The 17,941-nt window shown below is 60.8% G+C and overlaps 2 protein-coding genes across 6 annotated transcripts in view; one reads left to right on the forward strand and one right to left on the reverse strand.

The window, feature by feature from the left end:
* Positions 1–3,062, forward strand: part of CUNH7orf50 (chromosome unknown C7orf50 homolog) — a 129,427-nt gene extending 126,365 nt beyond the window's left edge. For all 4 annotated transcript variants that reach the window (XM_017508243.2, XM_017508241.2, XM_017508244.2 and 1 more), the window contains 2 exons: positions 205–286; positions 2,225–3,062. In XM_017508243.2, the coding sequence (XP_017363732.1) occupies positions 205–286; positions 2,225–2,413 (271 nt within the window). In that variant the 3' untranslated portion in view covers positions 2,414–3,062. The remainder of the gene's footprint in view (positions 1–204; positions 287–2,224) is intronic.
* Positions 3,063–9,317: 6,255 nt separating this feature from the next.
* CYP2W1 (cytochrome P450 family 2 subfamily W member 1) lies at positions 9,318–16,494 on the reverse strand. 2 transcript variants are annotated; one of them, XM_037731249.1, is made up of 9 exons: positions 16,255–16,494; positions 14,532–14,694; positions 14,004–14,153; positions 13,777–13,934; positions 12,355–12,528; positions 11,883–12,021; positions 11,598–11,781; positions 10,928–11,073; positions 9,318–10,712 (listed from the first exon to the last, which is right to left on the reverse strand). In XM_037731249.1, the coding sequence occupies exons 1-9, from the start codon at positions 16,426–16,428 to the stop codon at positions 10,525–10,527; spliced, it is 1,476 nt and encodes a 491-aa protein (XP_037587177.1). In that variant the 5' UTR covers positions 16,429–16,494; the 3' UTR covers positions 9,318–10,524. The 2 variants fall into 2 exon arrangements, with proteins under 2 accessions (XP_037587177.1, XP_017363737.1); XM_017508248.2 differs by having other exon boundaries at positions 10,928–11,069; positions 11,597–11,781.
* Positions 16,495–17,941: the final 1,447 nt, after the last annotated feature.

Genomic DNA, 17,941 nt, shown 5'->3' on the forward strand with positions numbered 1-17,941 from the left:
GAGTAGCTGGGACTACAGGCGTGCGCCAACATGCCCAGCTAATTTTTGTGTTTTTAGTAGAGACGGGGTTTCACCATGTTAACCAGGATGGTCTCGATCTCTTGACCTCGTGATCCACCCGCCCCTGCCTCCCAAAGTGCTGGGATTATAGGCGTGAGCCACCGCACCCGGCTGCACCTGAGATGTTTGTCTTCCTTTCCCCAGATGGGCCCAAAAGCATGAGAACTGGAGGTTTCAGAAGACGAGGCAGACATGGCTCCTGCTCCACATGTATGACAGTGACAAGGTCTGTGTCCAGTGGGGAGGGCACGTCTCCTGGGGATGGAGGCCGGTGCACACTGGGGCCCTGACAGTAGAAGCCACAATATGAAAGGTCCACCCTCAGGGCCCACTGCAGGGTGGGTCTCCCAGTGCCCTTGTTCTAAGAGATGAGCAGCGTTGCCTGCTCCAGGAGTGCCACCGCCGGCCTTCAGGGCAGAAACCAACACAGGGTGACTCACAGAGGCCACCTGCCAGTGTGCGTGGGTGCCCGCCTGCCCGCATACCCACCTGCCTGTGTGCGTGTGAGGTGAGTCTACACATGTATGTGTGGGCAGCTCTCCTTTGCAGGGGCAGGATGTGAGATGGGGTTTCACAGAATGAACCAAAACAGAATTCTGAACTAAACCCGGCTGCTGGGAGGTGGGCTGGAGTTGTCCATGTCCTGTGAGGCTGGAGGAGCCCCCGGTTCTACTGAGCTGTATCCTATGGGCAGCGCCTCCTGCCTTGCCAGCTCTCCTGGCATCAATGTTACTAGATGCCAGTCTTTTCGTGCTGTGTGTGCACTCTGGGGGCAGGGAACAGTTTTCTCCTGCCTGTGCCTGTGTTTGTGGACTCTCAAAGTGGGGGCAGGCCCACTGGCCCCACTCATAGCCCTGGAACATTCCAGGCATAGCCTGTGGCCACTTGCTTTCATTATTTTGTCATTGTTGGTTCTTTGTGGGTTTTTTTTTTTTTAGCAGGGTCCCGCCCAGGCTGGAGTGCAGTGGCGCAATCACAGTTCACTGCAGCTTCGACCTCCTGGGCGCAAGCCACCCTCTGTCCTCAAAGTCAGAGGACATACACGTCCTGATTGTGAGCCCTATTGCAAAGCTCCAGTAATCACGCCACCGGGGTGGGCACAAGGCTGGAAGCAGAAGTGACTGGAACAGCCTGGGGAGCCCGGAAGCCCTCGTGCCAGGGCAGCTGTTTCCAGCATGCAGGCCAAGCCCGTTCCATGTGCAGGAAACCCCTTCCCAGCAGAGCCTGGGACAACTGGGTTTCCACATTTTGGTTTTTTTAATAAAAGTTTAGGTGGTTTTATTTATATATTACTATTACCAAAAGCAAAATTAATACAAAATTTTTATACAGAAAAATAACCCTTGACTAGGCAAAGCCATTTTTGTGTGTATACACATACACATACCCAAAGTATCTTACACCATCATAGCTGTACGTATTTACGAACAAATGTGCATTTTTACTTACATATTTTTTATTACACTTGTATTATAACCACACATGTTTACAAATATGCTAATACTTAATGCACATGACCTCTGCTTCATACCATATACAAAACTTAAAATGGATCAAAGGCTTAAATTTAATAGCTAAAACTAAAATTCTCAGATGGAATTAGAGCTTTGCTAACTCAGTAACAAGAGCACCCCTGCTGCAGGGACCTGAGGCACCTGTCTGCAGATTCACAAGTGGTCAGCAAGCCTACACAGAGGTGCCCCCACCACCAGCAGACAAGGGTCAAGCTGCCACCAGATGCCACCCGGCCACTGCCACCCAGAGCAGAAAGGCAAGCACTCTAAGTGCTGGAGCGGACAACGCCTTTTTACCTCGGCCTCCCCTTGTTTGATGTGTGTCGTCTTTTCTCATTTTTCTGAGGATTTTTGTGATGTTTTTGAAATGTTCTTCACCCCTTGTGGCGTCTGTTTTGGTCAGGTTCACTTAGTGTTTTGTCTGCCTCTAACAGGCGTTTCTTCTTCCAGTGTCTGGGGCAGGGCAGGGTCTGCGGCCAGACCGCCTGTACCCTCAGGCTGCAGTGGGAGGTCTCCTGGGGCTGGAGGGCCCCCTGGGGGCCAGAGGAAGCATAAAGGGCACGGCGTCCTTTGCCTAAGCTTCAGCGTCTTGTCTTCCGCTGCCCAGGGGCACGCCGTGCCACTGCCCAACTCCATCTCTTCCCCTCCAGGTTCCCGACGAGCACTTCTCCACCCTGCTGGCCTACCTGGAGGGGCTGCGGGGCCAGGCCCGCGAGCTGACAGTGCAGAAGGCAGAAGCCCTGATGCGGGAGCTGGACGAGGACGGTGTGGGTGGCCCCAACCCCCTCCTGCCAGGGAGGGCCCAGCGCATCCGCCAGGTGCTGCAGCTGCTGTCCTAGTGGGTTCAGCACCGGGCAGGGCCACAGCCCAGCAAAGGGCAGCCTCGGGCCACACAGGGTGCTGCTGCCCACCTCCTCTGGTGATGGGGGCCGAGATCACCGGCAGGGCAGTGGCCGGACAAGGGCATCCAGGTTCTAGGCTGGTCCCTCCCCAGCACCACAGCCTCGCAAGGACCCCCCTTCCTCCACACCCTTCTTGGGCAGACAGTTGTAACAGTGAAGACTGGTTCAGTGCCTTTGTCCCAGAGCATGGACGCTCTGGAATCACCCAGAGACACCTGGCCTTGGAGAGGCCCTCAAGTCCCGGCAACCTGCTTTGGAGGGAAATGTCTACTTTTCTCCCAGGGATATTTTAGAGATTGGGCCATGCGGCTCCTCCCGCTGGCGGCAAACGTGCACCTTCCACCTGCTCCCCCGTTCTCCTACGTGGGCCACGTTCCTGGTCCCCCACCTGTGTCCATCGAGGGGCCTGGCTGTGGCCTGTCCATTCTCCTTCGACCCCACAAAGCCTTGCTGCCAGTCCTGGGGAGGGGGAGCCCCTGCTGAGGGCTTGCGGAGTCAGATCGTGTGCCTTGCAGAAATGGTCTCTGTGGCTGCATTTGAAATAAAACCCAACCCACCAGGAGCCATGGCTCCTGCTTTGTGCGGCACATCCCCTGCCTGTGGACTGTGGAATTTGTGTCCCCCACACCAGGATGGCATTCGGGGCGCTCAGTGTGTGGCATTCCTGGCAGTGGGCGCTTGTTGACTGCTTGCGTCAGGCTGGCCTTTTCCCAGCACTGGCAGTGACACCCTGCCAGGAAACTCACTTATGCTGCACAGAATCGGGAGACACACTTCCCATTCCCAGCAGCACGTGGTTCCCACCCCCAGGTGATGTGAGCATCTGGAGGGCTGTGGTGACCACAGAGCACTGGGCAGCTGCTGGGGAGGGCCAGGTGGCCACGGCAAGGAGGTCCGTGCCCAACCAGGAGGCTGAGTCTGTTGTGTTCCAGAATGGGCCTCAGGGAGGTCTGAGGCCAGCGGCTCCAGCCTGGGCCTCCCCAGAGCAGACGTCCAGGTGCTGCTGCCACGGGGCACCTCCTGCCTGGCCCAGGTGGGGGGTTTGTGCTGCCATCTCAGTGCTCCTTTGACTGACAGTGGAGCAGAAAAGCAGCCTTGGGATAGTGGCCCAGGCTCTGGGTGCCCCCTTGGGTGCTCTGACCCCTGACAGAGCTGCTGAGACTGAGGCCACCTGCCTTGGCTCCCACCGACCCACAGAGTTGCATGCAGGCCGGGAGGCGGGAGCTTGGCCTCAGCTCCCCAGGAGCAGGGAGGCACGGGCTCCAGGCTGTCATCCTGGGGAGGGCCTGGGGCTTCCCGAGGTCCTTGCTGGCCTGGCTGGGCCTCAGCCGTGACCCTCAGGGCCTGCACCTCAGAGCGGTAACTGTGGCCTCACAGTGACCCTTAGACATCTACTGTGACTTCCGCCTTGGCTCCCTTAAGACGCCCAGAGCCAGGCTAAGATGTGGCCCAAGCCCAGGAGCTGGGTCCACACAGCCAGGGGGCCCTGGGAAGGTCAGGCTGACCACTCAGGCCGTCTCCATGTGGATATCCAGGCTAGAGGAGACCCTAAGGATCGTGTCCCCCAGGTCTCATCTGCACCCACCAAGTTGTGGGAAGGCGGTGAGGCCATCTGCTCTTCCTTGGCTAGCATCCTGCCCATCCCACCCACTGTTGTGGCCAAGATTCTGACCTCCCACAGCACAGGCCCTGCTGTGTGTGCTGGTGGCAGGTGAGGAGCCCAGGCGTTCTGGTGCCGGTCAGGTGAACTCACAAACAGGAAGGCACGCTGCACAGCACGAACCTTCAGATCTGTGAGGCAATGCCTGCGGTCGGGTCCTGGCAGCACAGCCTTGCAGAGAACCCCTCAGAAGGTTCCATGGTCACCCCTGCAGTCAGCATGCTCATTGACCGTAACCCTGGGAGGCATCTTAAACAAACACCAACACACAGCAGAGGGAGACCCACAAAGTGCAGAGAAGGAGCAGCAGCCACCAAAAGGCAGGGTCAATGGATCCTGAACCATGGCTCTGAGCTTCCCAGCAGCCAAGTCAAAAAGGGAAATGTGGGGACTGCTGAGTCCTCACCAAAAGCTAATGGGAAAAGGTCTTGAAGACCTGGCCCTCCCTTTCGTCAACACACATGCTCCCCTGACACCAGCTGGGGAGTGCTCTCCTATCAAGGGTTCCCACCTCTGTGGATTGTTAAGTGCCAAGCTCCTCCAGGGCTCCCTGGAGAAAGGTGCTGAAGGGTGGCACAGAGATGTCACCTGGGACACAGCTGAGAGAACCACGCAGGGCCTTGAGGTCCCCCTACCCCCTGCAGGTCAGCGAGGGCACCCACCCATGCAACCTTGGGGCCCAACCACATGGGGCCACCTGTGCTGGGGCTACAACTCCCTGTCTCGGCTGGCACTTGTGCTGAACTCCCAAGCCAGGAAGCCTCCAGCTAAGGAAGCCCCACTACCACATGGAGACGACACTCATGTCTGTCCCTGGGCAAGCACTCCTCACGGTGGAGAGGACAGCTGCTGACCCGCAGCAAGCTGGGTGGATCGGGACTCATGCCAAGTGAGGGGCCAGACCCCATTGCAGGCATGCGTGCTGTTCCCTTTGCATGCATCCAAGGCCATAAGCAATCAGCTGTGATAGAAAGCATATCTGGGCTGAGCTCAGGGAGGAATGTCCCCTGCAGTAGGTACCAAGGTGTGTGCAGGAGTCAGAACCACCAAACTACACAGTGATACCTCCTGCCAGGCGCTGTGGCTCATGCCTGTAATCCCAGCACGTTGGGAGGCAGACACGGGAGGATCACTTGAGCTCAGGAGTTCGAGACCAGGCTGGGCAACATGGCAAAACCACCCCCCTACAAAAAATAAAAAATTATTCAGGCATTGTGGCATGTGCCTATAGTCACAGCTACTCAAGAGGCCAAGGTGGGAGGATGGCTTGAGACTGGTAGGTCGAGGCTGCAGTGAGTGAACAGTGGTTAAAAAAATTTTTTTAATCAAAAAGAGCAGTGTTTGGAAGTCAGAATCACATTGCCTGTGGGGGTAAGCAGAGATCTATGGAGACGGGGGCTTTTCCGGGCAAAGGGGTCTCCCTGACATTGGGGGTGTGGATGACACTGGTCAGAGCAGGTCGGAGACCCCTCACAGCACCGTGAGACTTCTGCAAACTGGGCCCTGACGCAGCCCGCCCTGCCCTCGGAGGAAGCCTCTGGGCAGTTTCTTGCAGGATTGATGTCTGAGAAACAGCTCACACTGGGTGCTGTCTGCTGACTTCCACCAAGAAAGACAGGTTCAGGCACTGAACCACCCCTCAGAGCACTTTCCTCCCTCCAAGCCCCCAAGACAGTGGCATCTTTTCAAAGACAGGTCCTGCTTCGTCGCCCAGGCTGGAGTGCAGTGGCATGAGCTCAGATCACTGCAACCTCCATCTCCCAGGCTCAAGCGATTCCCCTGCCTCAGCCTCCTGAGTAGCTGGGACCACAGTTGCTACCACTTCACCTGGCTAATTTTTGTATTTTTTGTAGAAACGGCCTCGCTGTGTTGCCCAGGCAGGTCTCAAACTCCTGGGCTGAAGCGGTCCTCCGCCTCGACCTCCCATGGTGCTGGGATTCCACCATGAGCCACTGGGACTGGCAGCATCTGTTTCTGGATGACTCAGTACCCAGCATTCACATCCCAGAGCCTCAAGCTGATCTTCCAGCAGGGTCCAGCACTGTCTGCTCCCTACTCCCATCCCTCGAGCACTTGCCGCCCCCACTGGGCTCTTTCTCTCTCTGCCTGTCCCTGCCTGTCTCCTCACAGACCAAGTGGCACCACCTGCCATCCATCCTCCTGCTCCAGTCACAGTCGCCCTGGCCCGGTGCCCTCCAGTGGCTCCCAGGGAACGGGCGCTCTCTCCACTATGCCTTCCAGCTGCTCCCCCTGCCCTGCCTGGGTCAGGCCACCCCCGCTCACTGGGACCTGAGAACTGCTCACACCGCTGCTGGGTACATGGGTTTCACAGGTGAGAAAGTCCAGCGCAGCCTCAAACCTCGAAGAGTCATCAAAGTTAGGACCCTTCAGATTCCTCCAAGCCTCACCTCGTCACTCCCATGGCCCAGCAGTCAACAGCCACGGGCCACCCACCCACTTGTTACCCAGCAGAAACTATCAATACACTCTCTGACTTTTGACACCCTAGGACTTTGCTTAGATTTCACAAGGGCCTGGATCCAGGCAGGAGGAGTGGGAATTTGGCCAGTGATGGGCCTGCCTTGGGGCATTCGTGAGAGCCGCCCAGAGAGTGCTGGGCGCAGGGCTGAGCTGTCCAAGCCCCACTGACCTCCAAAGCCTGGTGAGCCCACCAAGCCCTCCCACCGTCCAAGGTGGGAAGAAGACCCCTGCTCCGAGGGAGCCCCGGGCAATCACTGGGAGGGTCGAGGTCCCAGAGTGAGGTGGGCTTCCAGCCTCTGGGTTCCTGGGCAGAAGTCTCCTGATAGGGGCTGCCCACCCCATGGGAGAAGCTTCAGGAAATCTGGCCACGGCTGAACCAAGACCCTGCCACACCGGACGCGGCCTCAGCCCCTGCATGTGTGTGCCCTGCGGGTGTGGGTGGGCGGTGGTATGGCAGCTCCCTTGGGTTGTATTTAATGATATCTCCATGGGTAGAGCTTCGTCTCCTCCCACGCTTAGCCCGCCCAGCACTCTGCGGCGGCCTCACCCTCTGAGCTGGCTGTGGGAGGTTTGCAGGTGGCTCAGGGACTGTGTGGTTTTGTTTTGCCTTGACTTAGGAGGGTAATTGGAGGCACATGCCACATGGCTGAGGGCCAGCCTCAGACCCAGAAGCAGATGTGAGGCTGAGAGCAGCCCACCCACCCCAGGAGAGTCTTCCCCTGGAGACCCAGAGGCAGGGGGTGCAGAGGCTGGGGTCAGCGTTTCCCCTGCTGCTGAGGACAGGCATTAAGGGAGCGGCTCAGCCATGTCATGAGTTGTGGGGACCATGCTGTCCGCCCCTCCCACGATATGTGGGCACCGTGGGGTGGATGTCCACAGAGGCGTCTCCCAAAATCCACGCATGAGGAAGCTGGGCTCTCTGGCTGCCCACCACCTGAGTTCTCTGGAACCCTTAAAAAGGACCCCCGGGGCAGGTTCGTGGATAAAGGAGGACAAACTCACCACTCCCAGAGCCCTCACATCCACAGACCCAGCAGGGAGGAGGCTCTGGAGGTGACCTGGTGACAGCACAGCACGGCGAATGTCCCTGTGCCCCTGAACTATGTGCTTAAACATGGCCGATGGTGAATTTTCTCTACGTGTATTTTATTAGTTTTTAAAAATACCAACCAGAAAGAAACACTTGCAAATGAGGCATAGGCAGTGGCCTGCCCCAGCGTTCTCCAGCAAGCCCCCAGGATGTGCCTATGCCCCCAGCCGGCAGCCTGTGTGCAGCTGTGAGAAACGGGAGCACCCAGGTCTAGCTGGTCGAGAAGGTGGTACCTCCAGGGTTCGGGCCTCACTCAGCCTCCCCTTCTCTCCCACCTACCCCATACCCCTGCCCACGCCCCTGGGCAGGAGTTGAATGAGATCTGACAGCTGCTCACTCTGTTTTCACTAAGTTAAGCCTTTTTACCCTTGAGGATGAGGCATTTGGATTTGGGGGACCCTGGCTGTACCCCATGGAAGGAACCCTGTGATCCTGCTGGGTTGTTTGTACCTGGGTGGGATGGGGTAAGAGGTTGTGTGAGTCAGGGGAGCGGGTCGGGTTGGGCTGAGGTTACGTTTATTGTCTTAGTGCTTTGCGTGAAGCTCGGCCGTCACTCGTGACCCTGCACTTGTGTCCCTCACGTCAGCTGGGCCTCCACGAAGTGGGGCGGGAAGGAGGCAGTGTTTCCTCCCCATGTGGGCCTTGGGATCCCCTGGGCCCCCACCCTCGGGGATGAATACCCCAGGCCACTGCAAGGCGGGGGGCACGAGCATCCCCTGTGGAGGTCGGGGGAGGGCTGAGCCTGACTCCTCCACCCCAACCAGTAGGCTCCGGCAACAGCTGGGTCGGACTTTCCACAGCCCCCGCCCTGGAATAGTTCTGCAACCTCCTGAGGCTCCGGAGGGGCTCATCAGGATGGAGTCACACTGAACAGGGACCCACCTAGCGCCGGGACCCCATTTTCTCTGCCCTTCAAGTTTTCAACGTCATGTTTCAAATGCCTGAGAGGAGAAGAGTGAAGCCAGCACACGGTCCCTGCTCTTCCCCAGAAAAATGAGCAGACAGAAGCAGCTGAGCCCCCACTCCCTCCATCCCCTTCTTGTGTTCCTCCCATGACTTAGGGACCCTGTGGCCCCACCCGGGAGCATGAGACCTGCCTCCGTCCATGTCCCAACCACCGCGTCCTGGCCCCGGGGTGCCACTCCACTGGTGCAGGTGGGAAAGCGCTCAGCTCATCCTCTTTTCTCCATGAGGGGCCACCTGCAGCTTGTGTGCGCTAGGCACAGCGCTGGGACCCAGGCCAGAGTCGTCTTAGATGCCAGACGTCCCATCACACTGCTGACTGGCGATGTGATCAACAGCACACATGACACTGTGCAGCTCAGCGTTCTCATTTGTGGCTCTCCAGTGCTGCTCGTCTTCATGGGGCTGAGGTGTCCCCTCCTTCAGGAAGCTCCACGCTCCCCTGCCAGCCCGTCCATCCTGATGGCGAGCTTTGCAACAGGAACCTTGATGCCTGTGTGGCTGGGCCCGGGGCTCCCCACAGGCTGGGCATCCAGAGGCCAGCCCAGAGCCACCTGCCAGCCAGACGGTGACCACACCCTTCCCCTGGGCACAGCCTGCTGGGGCATCCTGGGGCCCACAGCCTGAACAGAGGTCTGTTCACCGGGTTTCCAGACACAAGACAGGACCTCATTCAGTGTGAATTTCGGATACATGAGATCCCACAGAGGCTGGGGTTGGCGAAGCCCCCGAGCAGGGGTGGATCTTGCCTTCGGGGTGTGGGCCGTCCCACGACCGGCCTGGCTGCCACTAAAGGGACTCCATGGCTTCCCCGGGGCTAGGGTGTGGAGGTGCCAGGTGGGTCCCCTGAGCTTGGGTGCTGAAGGACCTGCCTGGGGCATCTCTGTCCACCACGTCCCTCCTGTGGCCCCTGCCTGGGAGCGCTTAACACATAGTGACCCTCCTGGAGTCAGGGGCTGCCCCTGCGGCCCTCCCTCCACAGTGACCTCCATCCTTCCTGGGATGCTGCTGGTCCCAGCCAGACCCTTGATGGACAGCGCTTAGTCTGCAATGCCTCAGCACCCTACGCCTTCCTGGCAAAGCCTGCTGGTCCCAGGGTCACCATCACCCACTTCATGGAGGGGAAAACTGAGCCCAGGGTGGATAGGTCTGCTCAGGTCCCCAGGAAATAAGCAGACCCAGGAGCCTCCAGCTCCCATTGCCCGTCTCTGAAGGAGAATGTGGGCTTCACCTCCCTGCCCCCGTCACGCTCCTGGAGGACCAAGGGTGGCCCCAGTGGCTTGGCTCAGATCTGGCACTGCAGGCCAACTCCCTCCAGGCACAGCCGCCCAGGAGCAGGACCAGAGGAGGGTCTGCAGGAGCCCCAGGACCTGGTGGGTGCAGGGCTCACATGCTGAGGACACGCATCTGTGCCCGTTTCTGGCTGGATGAGGCCACCGCTGTCTCCCTGCAGCCCCAGCTGCAGGTGCTGGGGAGGAGCTGAGGGGCCCTGGGGGGAACTGGGTAGGTGAGGGCGCAGCTTCAGGAGTGGGAGAGCAGGCAGGGCCCCAGAGGCGCTCCTGGGGGCTGGCAGGGACTGAGCCACAGCAGCACCAGAGGGGTGGGGGTCCCACAGGGTCGGGTAGGGGGAGGCCTGGGTGTAGCTGGAGGCAGCTGCTGACCCTGTGGGGGTGGGGTGGGAGTCCTCAGGGCACCCCTAGAACAGTCTTAGCTGGGGGCTGAGAGGGGAGTGAGCGAGAGGACTCAGGGGCTGGGAGGGGAGTGGGTGGGAGGACTCGGGCTGGGAGGGTAGTGGGTGGGAGGACTCGGGCTGGGAGGGGAGTGGTTGGGAGAACCTGGCAGCTGGGGGAACCCTTAGGGCCTGGACACCGCACACAGAACCTGGGCCTGCGGCCGCATGGTAAAAGCCCGGGCAGGCGTGGTGTCCAGGGAGGCTGGGTTGACTCCAGGCGGGGGCAGCAGGCGGTACCTCTGCAGGAGGCCAGCAAACAGCAGGAAGAGCTCAGTCCTGGCCAGGCGCTCTCCGACACAGACACGGCGGCCTGCAGAGGAAGTCAAGGTACAGAGTGGGCTAGCACCAGGCCTGCTCCTGGAGGGGAGGGGTGGGGACCTCCCCAGGGGAGTGGAGGAGCAGCCACAGCTGCCTTCAAAACCTGAAAGCAGGAGGTGGGTGCCAGAGTCAGCGGGCAGAGCTGAGGACGTCCCACCCCTGGAGCCAGGGAGGTCCCGCCCCACCCCGGCCGTGAGGGCTGCAGACCTGCAGAGAATGGCAAGAAGGCCTCCCGCTTCACAAAGTGCCCGTCTGCATCCAGGAAGTGGCCTGGGTTAAACTGGCCCGGGGTCTGCCACTGTGTCTCATCCAGGAGCACCGAGGTCAGCAGGGGAATCACGGGTGTGCCCTGCGGGGGCAGCCGGGCAGAGAGGGAAAGAGGGGCCCCAGGGAAGATGGGATGGGACCGGGATTGGGAAGTTTCATTCCAGGCTGCCACACCCACCACACCTGGTGTTAGCCCACCTCGCAGGTAGGGTACCTGAACCCAGGGAAGCCAAGTGACCCCAGGGCACACAGCCAGGGGCTCTGAGGATAGAGAGGACCCCCCAGGACACACAGAGGGGACCCCCAAGACACACGGAGAGGGACCCTGCCAGGACACACACAGAGAGGAGCCCCCCCAGGGTACACGGAGGGGACCCCGCCCCAGGACATGCAGGGAGGTGCCAAGTCTGCTTGTCAGAGCCCCAAATCCCAGGCTGTGGGGTGAGGGCTGCCTCCCTCCTGCTCCTGGCTGGACACTCTTTCCTGCCTCCGGTCAGGGAGCCCTGGGCCATCAGGCACCCACTGGAGGCTCAGCCATCCCAGTGCCCCTGAACCCCTGCCGAGGCCTACCCCAAATTAGGTGGAAGGGAGAGGGAGGCCCGGCCCCACCTTGGGAAGCAGGAAGCCGCCCAGCTTCGTGTCAGCAGTGGTGCAGCGGGGCACATGCGGCAGGAGCGTGATGAAGCGCTGGACCTCGTGGAGCACGGCGCTGGTGTAGGGCAGCTCCTGCTGGTCCTCCGGCCGGGGAGGCCGCCCAGGACCCAGCACACAGTCCAGCTCCTCCTGCACCCGGCCTGGGGCAAGGGGTGGGCCGGGTCAGTGGGAGCGCCATCCCTCAGCCCTGGGGGGTCCCCGGGGGCAGAAGGAGCTGTCCTGCCAGGCACCAGGGTCTCACCCTGCACATCCAGGTGCTGGCCCATCAGAAGTGCAGCCCACTGCAGCGTGGCCGAGGTCGTCTCCGTCCCGGCCATGACCATGTCCAGGATGCAGGCCACTGCGTTGGGCTCAGCAAACAGGCTCTCAGGGTCATCCCCCTGCAGAGGCGTGGGGCAGGACTTGGGGGGAGGATCTGGGGTCTGTTCCCCAACCCACAGACCCAGCCCAGCCCTGGGCTCAAGAAAGGGGCAGAGGGCAGGCCTGGCTGGAAGGACCAGGAGCTGGTGCCTGCTATGATCTGGGCTCAACCTTCCCCAAGGCAGGCACCATGGCTATTTCACAGATGAGGAGACTGAGGCTCTGAGGGGCCCCCATCCAGTAGGTGGGGGAGCTTGGTGCAGGAGCAGGATGGACCCCTCCCCAGCCCTGCTCCCCTGGGTGGGCCCTCAGGACTTCCACAAGACTGGGAAGGAAATTGGCCCCCCGCGCACCTGTCCCTGCTGGATCAGGGCGTCCACATAGCTGCGCACAGGGTCCCCCCGGCGCACGTGGGGCCGCCGCGCCTCCAGGAGGGTCCTCAGAATGGCTTGGACCTCCTCTATCTTGCATAGGACGGGCCGGTGCAGCTGGAGCAGGGCCCCAAGCCAGGGGTAGATGTTGAAGAGCTGGGCAGGAGGCAGGGGGAATGGAGATAAGGGTGCAGCCTCAGGGCAGGGGGTAATAGTCCTCAGCAGCTGTGTTCACACCCAGGGACTCTGGGCAGAGGTGCTAGAGGTGGAGACTCACAGAACAAGGACCCTTTGCCCTCGAGGGAAGACCAGGGACTCCCAGGAAATTCTCCATCCGTGCCCTGGAAAGGGACAGCCAGTTGGGTTTGCACAACAGGGTCTCCTTCCATCTTGGAAAGGGAGGGAGGCGACTGCTGCCGTGGAAATAACCTTGAACCTCCTGTGAGTCATGGAATGGGAGACAGTGCAGAGCCCAGTGCTCAGAGAGTTGGGGCTGCCCTGGAGTCGGCTGTGTCTGAGAGGTGAGCCTAGCACCAGCCGGTGCTCCGTGACTGCCTGTGGCCGCCCCACCATGCCTCGTGCTGCTTGCCTTCCTGGGGCATCCATGATCACCAGTAGTGAGTTGCATGTGGCGCCTCTTGGTAATGAGCTGGCGCAGGCAGGGAAGGCCAGGGAACGCTCTGCTGCTGGGGGCTGCCCCCCGGACTGCACTGTGCCATGCAGCCTCCATCGTCCAGGTGGGCTCTGGGCCCGCCTGGCTCCACCAGCAGGCACGGTGGTCTCACCCTGGCGAGGACGGGTGGAAGCTGCGCTCCCTGATCTCTGCCTTGTGAACCCACTGCTGCCCTCACTCCCATCACGGCCCTGCCACCAGGAAGCCAGGAGGACCATGATCCATGGCCTCTTGGGTCCAGCCTTGATGTGCATATCGCACCTGAGATGCAGGCTTCGGTAAATGCACACCAAGTATGGTGAGGACCAAAAAGAGGGAAACTTTGCATTTTGAAGAAAAGTGAGACACATGTGAGTTCTGAACATCGGAAGGATCAACTTTCATGGTTCTGGGGCACTGGAAAGGACGTCGGCTGGAAGGTGCCTGGACCATCAGAGCCAGGGGGACATGGACCCCAGCAATCCTGAGTAAGCAATGCCTGCCTCCACCCCCACCCTTCAGCAGCTGCATCTATTACTGATGAGGGCATGTGGGGAGATCGGGATCCCCCATTTCCTGGAGAGCACAAGGGCTGGTCTGAGGCCACACGACCAGCTAATATCAGATGGGTCCTGATTCAGGCCCTTGAGTCTGATTCCTTGAGAGGGACAGTGCTGGGACCCCTGTCCTGCCCCTGCACGCCCAGCACCCCGGGTTCCACCCCACCCTAAGAACAGGAGGCAGCCCCTCACCTGCAGGCCGGGGGACCCCAAGAGGACCATGACCTCATCGATGAGACCCAGGAGGGACACGAACACAGGGTCCCGGTAGTCGAACCGGCGGCCAAAGAGGAGCGTGAAGATGATGTTGGAGGGAGCCCAGCCCAGCAGGGCCAGCGGGAAGGGCTGGCCTTCGAGAGGAGACAAGCCTCAGGTGCGTTGAGGCCCTGGGCAAGGGCATCCCCGGCCCCCCAACTCACCTTCGTAGCCATCCAGCTGCTCTGAGAGGCATTTCAGCTCCTGCAGAATCTTGTCAGTCATCAGCTCCCGGCCCACGCCCAGGCTGTGCAGAACACGCACAGTGAAGTGGCGGGCAGCCCTCCAGTGTGCCCCGGACGAGAAGAAGATGCCTGTGGGCAGACGCGGCGCCCATGTCTTCACCCCAGCCAGCCCCGCCACGTGACCGGGCAGGAAGTGAGCAGGCCAACCCGGAGGCAGTGGGACTGGCTGGGACCTCACCCCCATCCCCACTCCTGTCCCTCTGGGTTGGCCCCTGGCCCCTCCTGACTTGGGATGAAAAAAAAGATCCTCGCTTGCTGTTCTTGAGCACCTGACCTGCCATGTGGACACCTGGCCCTCCCCAGCACCAGCTCGGAGACCTGGCTCCTGCCTGCTCTTCCCCAGCCCCTCTGGGGAGCCTCTCCCCCTGCTGGAGCCCCCACCCCTCCTCGGATCCAGTGTCCCCACACCCAGCAGGTCCCTGCAGCGCCAGCTGGCCGCACACCTACCTCCACCTCGCTGGATGAGCTGGAAGATGGCGATGGGAGGCCGGTCAGCCAGCTCCTGCCCTGGGCCCGCCAGCGCCTCCTTGACTGCCTCAAACCCCGTCAGTACCACCGTCTTCTGGCGCCCCAGGTGCACGGTGAACACCGGCCCGTAGCGTTCCGAGAGCTAGCAGGGATGGCAGGGGTCACCTAGGCAGCCCTCACGCACAAGGTCCCCCTTGGGGCCCCTTGGGCTGGGCCTGTACTGGGTAGGGGTGGGGACAGAGGGGGAAATAGGGGCAGGTGGAGGGGGCGCTTAGATGCCATAAAGTGGGCTGTGCAGGGGGAAGGGCAGCGTCCAGAACCCCCTCGCCATCCGGTGCGTGGCATGGCTGTTGTGGTCTTCTCTTTTTAGTCAAAATTCCTGGAGGGTTCCTTTGAGCCCCGAGTCCAGGCAGCAGGGTGGGGAGCTGTCTGCTGGAGTGATGCGTTCTGAAAGGCCAGAGTCTGCACGGAGTGAGGGCCTGACAACGAGGCTCCCAGCGACCCTGACCCCTCCTTGGCTGCAGCCCGGCCAGGAGCATCCAGTTTGCAGTCGGGGGCAGCCAGAGACAGGGCCCAGGTGTGATTGTGAGTCCTGTCCCATTGACCCTGCCCGCCTGAGTGAGGACAGGATGACAGTGCCAGTCAGAGTGCCCCGTGCCAGGCCCAGAAGGTCATGCAGGAGGCCAGAGTGCCCACCCGTGCCCTCTGTCCTAAGCATCCCTGCCCCAGGAGGCACCAGCCGTCCTCTTCCCATTTCACAGATGAGGAAATGGAGGCTGGGAAGTGGGAGGTGTTTGCTGTTGAACACCTGAGGGTAGAGGGGGCTCCACCCTGGGCCTGTGGCTGCCTGCTCAGCCCCCAGCACAGCCAGATGGGTGGTAGCCTCTGGGGCCCCAGTACTGGGTGAGGCCCAGGCCACCTCGTTGATCATGGGCAGCTCCAGTGAGGGTCCGCCTCCACCCACCAGGTCCCCTGGGTCCCCTGAAGGCCTGGCCTGTGCTGGGCAGGAGTAGGGTAAGGCAGGGAGGGTCTGGGGGAGGTCACCTGGCAGGAGCCCCTGGGGGGGCAGGGCTAGGGAGGGATGGCCAGTCCCTGTTGAGGGCCTCAGAGGCTGAGCACAAGGGACTGCTTTGAGGGGTGGTGGCAGGGTGCCTGTCGGTCAGGCAGCAGGGCTGGCCACCTCTATGGGGCAGGGCAGGACAGAGGCAGCCAGCTCCTGGCTGTGGGGAAGGGTAGCCTGCCCTCAATGTGGGGGCCAAGGCCGGTCCCACCTCCAGCCCAGGAAGGAAGGGGCCACACTTGGGAGGCTCCCACCTGCCCGAGCCATCTCTGTGTGCAGTCCAGGTCCTGGTCTCAGACCATTTCCAGAGCCCCTGCCCTCCTTCCCTCTGCTGTCCCTCAGCCTGGTCTCCTGCAGGTTCTCAGCAGTCACCACCTCCTCCAGGGAGCCCTCCAGACTCCTGCTTCTAATCCCAGACCCTGGGCAGCACCTCCAGGGCTGCTTCCTAGGGTGTCTGCTTCCCTGTGGGATAGGGCGGCTTTCCCTTCCCAAACGCAGGGTGGGCACTCAGGCCTCCTGCATCCCCTACTGGGCCTGGCACCATGTGGGCTTGGACAGCGGAAATGGGGCTTTGCTGCCCCAGAGGTGGGGTGAGGACACAGGTCTGCCCAGGTGGTGGAGCTGCCGGGTTCTCTGACCTACCTCCATCAGGGACTGGTCCTGTTGTGACAGACGCAGCAAGTGTAGGTTCCCGATGAGTGGCAGTGGGCGAGGCCCCGGGGGCCACCGTGGGGCTGGGGAGGGGTCTTGGGCCCAGGCTTGGAGCAGCCCCCAGAGCCCCAGGAGGCCCAGAAGCAGCAGGATCAGCAGAGCCATGAGGACGTGGCTGGTGAGGCCCTGCTCCCCTCCAGGGCCTCATCCCCGCCGCGCCCTTATAGGCCTCCCTGGGAAGGCGTGCTGCACCCCACCCTCCCCACCACCCCTCATAGGCCTCCCCTGGAAGGCGTGCCCACACCTCACCCACCCTCCCTATCACCTCGAGAATGTGGAGCGAGCAGTTCGCAGGGCAGCCCCAGCAGGCGGCTTGAAGCTGCAGGCCTTCATGGAATGTGGGGCTGAGGCCCTGCTGGGGCCAGGAAGGGGAGGGCAGGACTGGGGGCTCTCTGGGGTCTGGCATCCATGTCCTCTGTCCAGGGAGAAGGACACAGCATGTTGACTGTTCTGTCCCTGGTTCTGGTGGACCCATCAGTCCAGGCCCCTCAGCCCTAGCCACCCCTCAGAACTGGGATTCACAGGGCATTGGGGCCCAGGCCCCAGCTTGAAGGGGAGCGCCATGCTTTCTCAGGCTCTGAGCGGGGCCCCTGTGGAGCTCGGGGTGTGCAGGCCTCTCCCAAAGCCTATCCATGTGCACCCAGCTCCTCCCTGATCAGCTCCCCACAGGGCAAGGGACAGGAGTGAGACCTCGGGGCAGTCCATGCGGGGCCTCAAATCCCACAGCCCTCACAGGCTGTCAGCTGCATTCCCTGAGGGTGCTGTCACCCCAGCGGCAGCCGCTCCCGGTGGCTGTTTGAGGGCTGCTGCCAGGCAGAGGATGCAGCAGTCTGAGCTGGGACAGGACAGTGGAAGGGCTGCCACGTGGCAGGTGGTGCGGTTGTCGATCCCCGTCCACCTGTCCTAAACCTCTGCGAGGGGCCGGAAGTCCACTGGCTGGCAACTGGCAAAGCTCACTTAATTAATTCGGGGAATGCAGTGCTGTGATCACGGCTCACTGCAGCCTCTACCTTGTGGGCTCAAGCCGTCCTCCCACCTCAGCCTCCCAAATAGCTGGGACTACAGGCACACACCACCAAACCCAGCTAATTTTATTTATTTACTGTATTTATTTTTGTAGAGATGAGGTCTCACTATGTTGCTCAGGTTGGTCTCAAACTCCTGGGTTCAAACAATCCTCCTGCCTTGACCTCCTAAAGTGTTGGGATTATAGGTGTGAGCCACTGCACCTGGCCTAATTTTTCAAGTTTCTTGTAGAGACAGAGTCTAGAGGCTGGCCTTGAACTCCTCCTGGGCTCAAGTGATCCTCCTGTTGCAGCCTCCCAAAGCACTGGGGTTACTGGCGTGAGCCACCACCGGGCCAGCCTCTTTTTTTCTTATTCTTTTTTCTTTTTCTTTTTTCTTTTTTTTGAGACAGAGTCTCGCTTTTGTCGTCCAGGCTGGAGTACAGTGGTGTGATCTTGGCTCACTGCAACCTCTATCTCCTGGGTTCAAGTGATTCTCCTGCCTCATCCTCCCAAGTAGCTGGGATTACAGGTGCCTGCCACCACGCCTGGCTAAGTTTTGTATTTTTAATAGAAATGGGTTTTCACCATGTTGGCCAGGCTGGTCTTGAACT

This window comes from Cebus imitator, unplaced genomic scaffold (assembly GCF_001604975.1).
Source record: "Cebus imitator isolate Cc_AM_T3 unplaced genomic scaffold, Cebus_imitator-1.0 Scaffold388, whole genome shotgun sequence".
NCBI lineage: Eukaryota > Metazoa > Chordata > Mammalia > Primates > Cebidae > Cebus > Cebus imitator.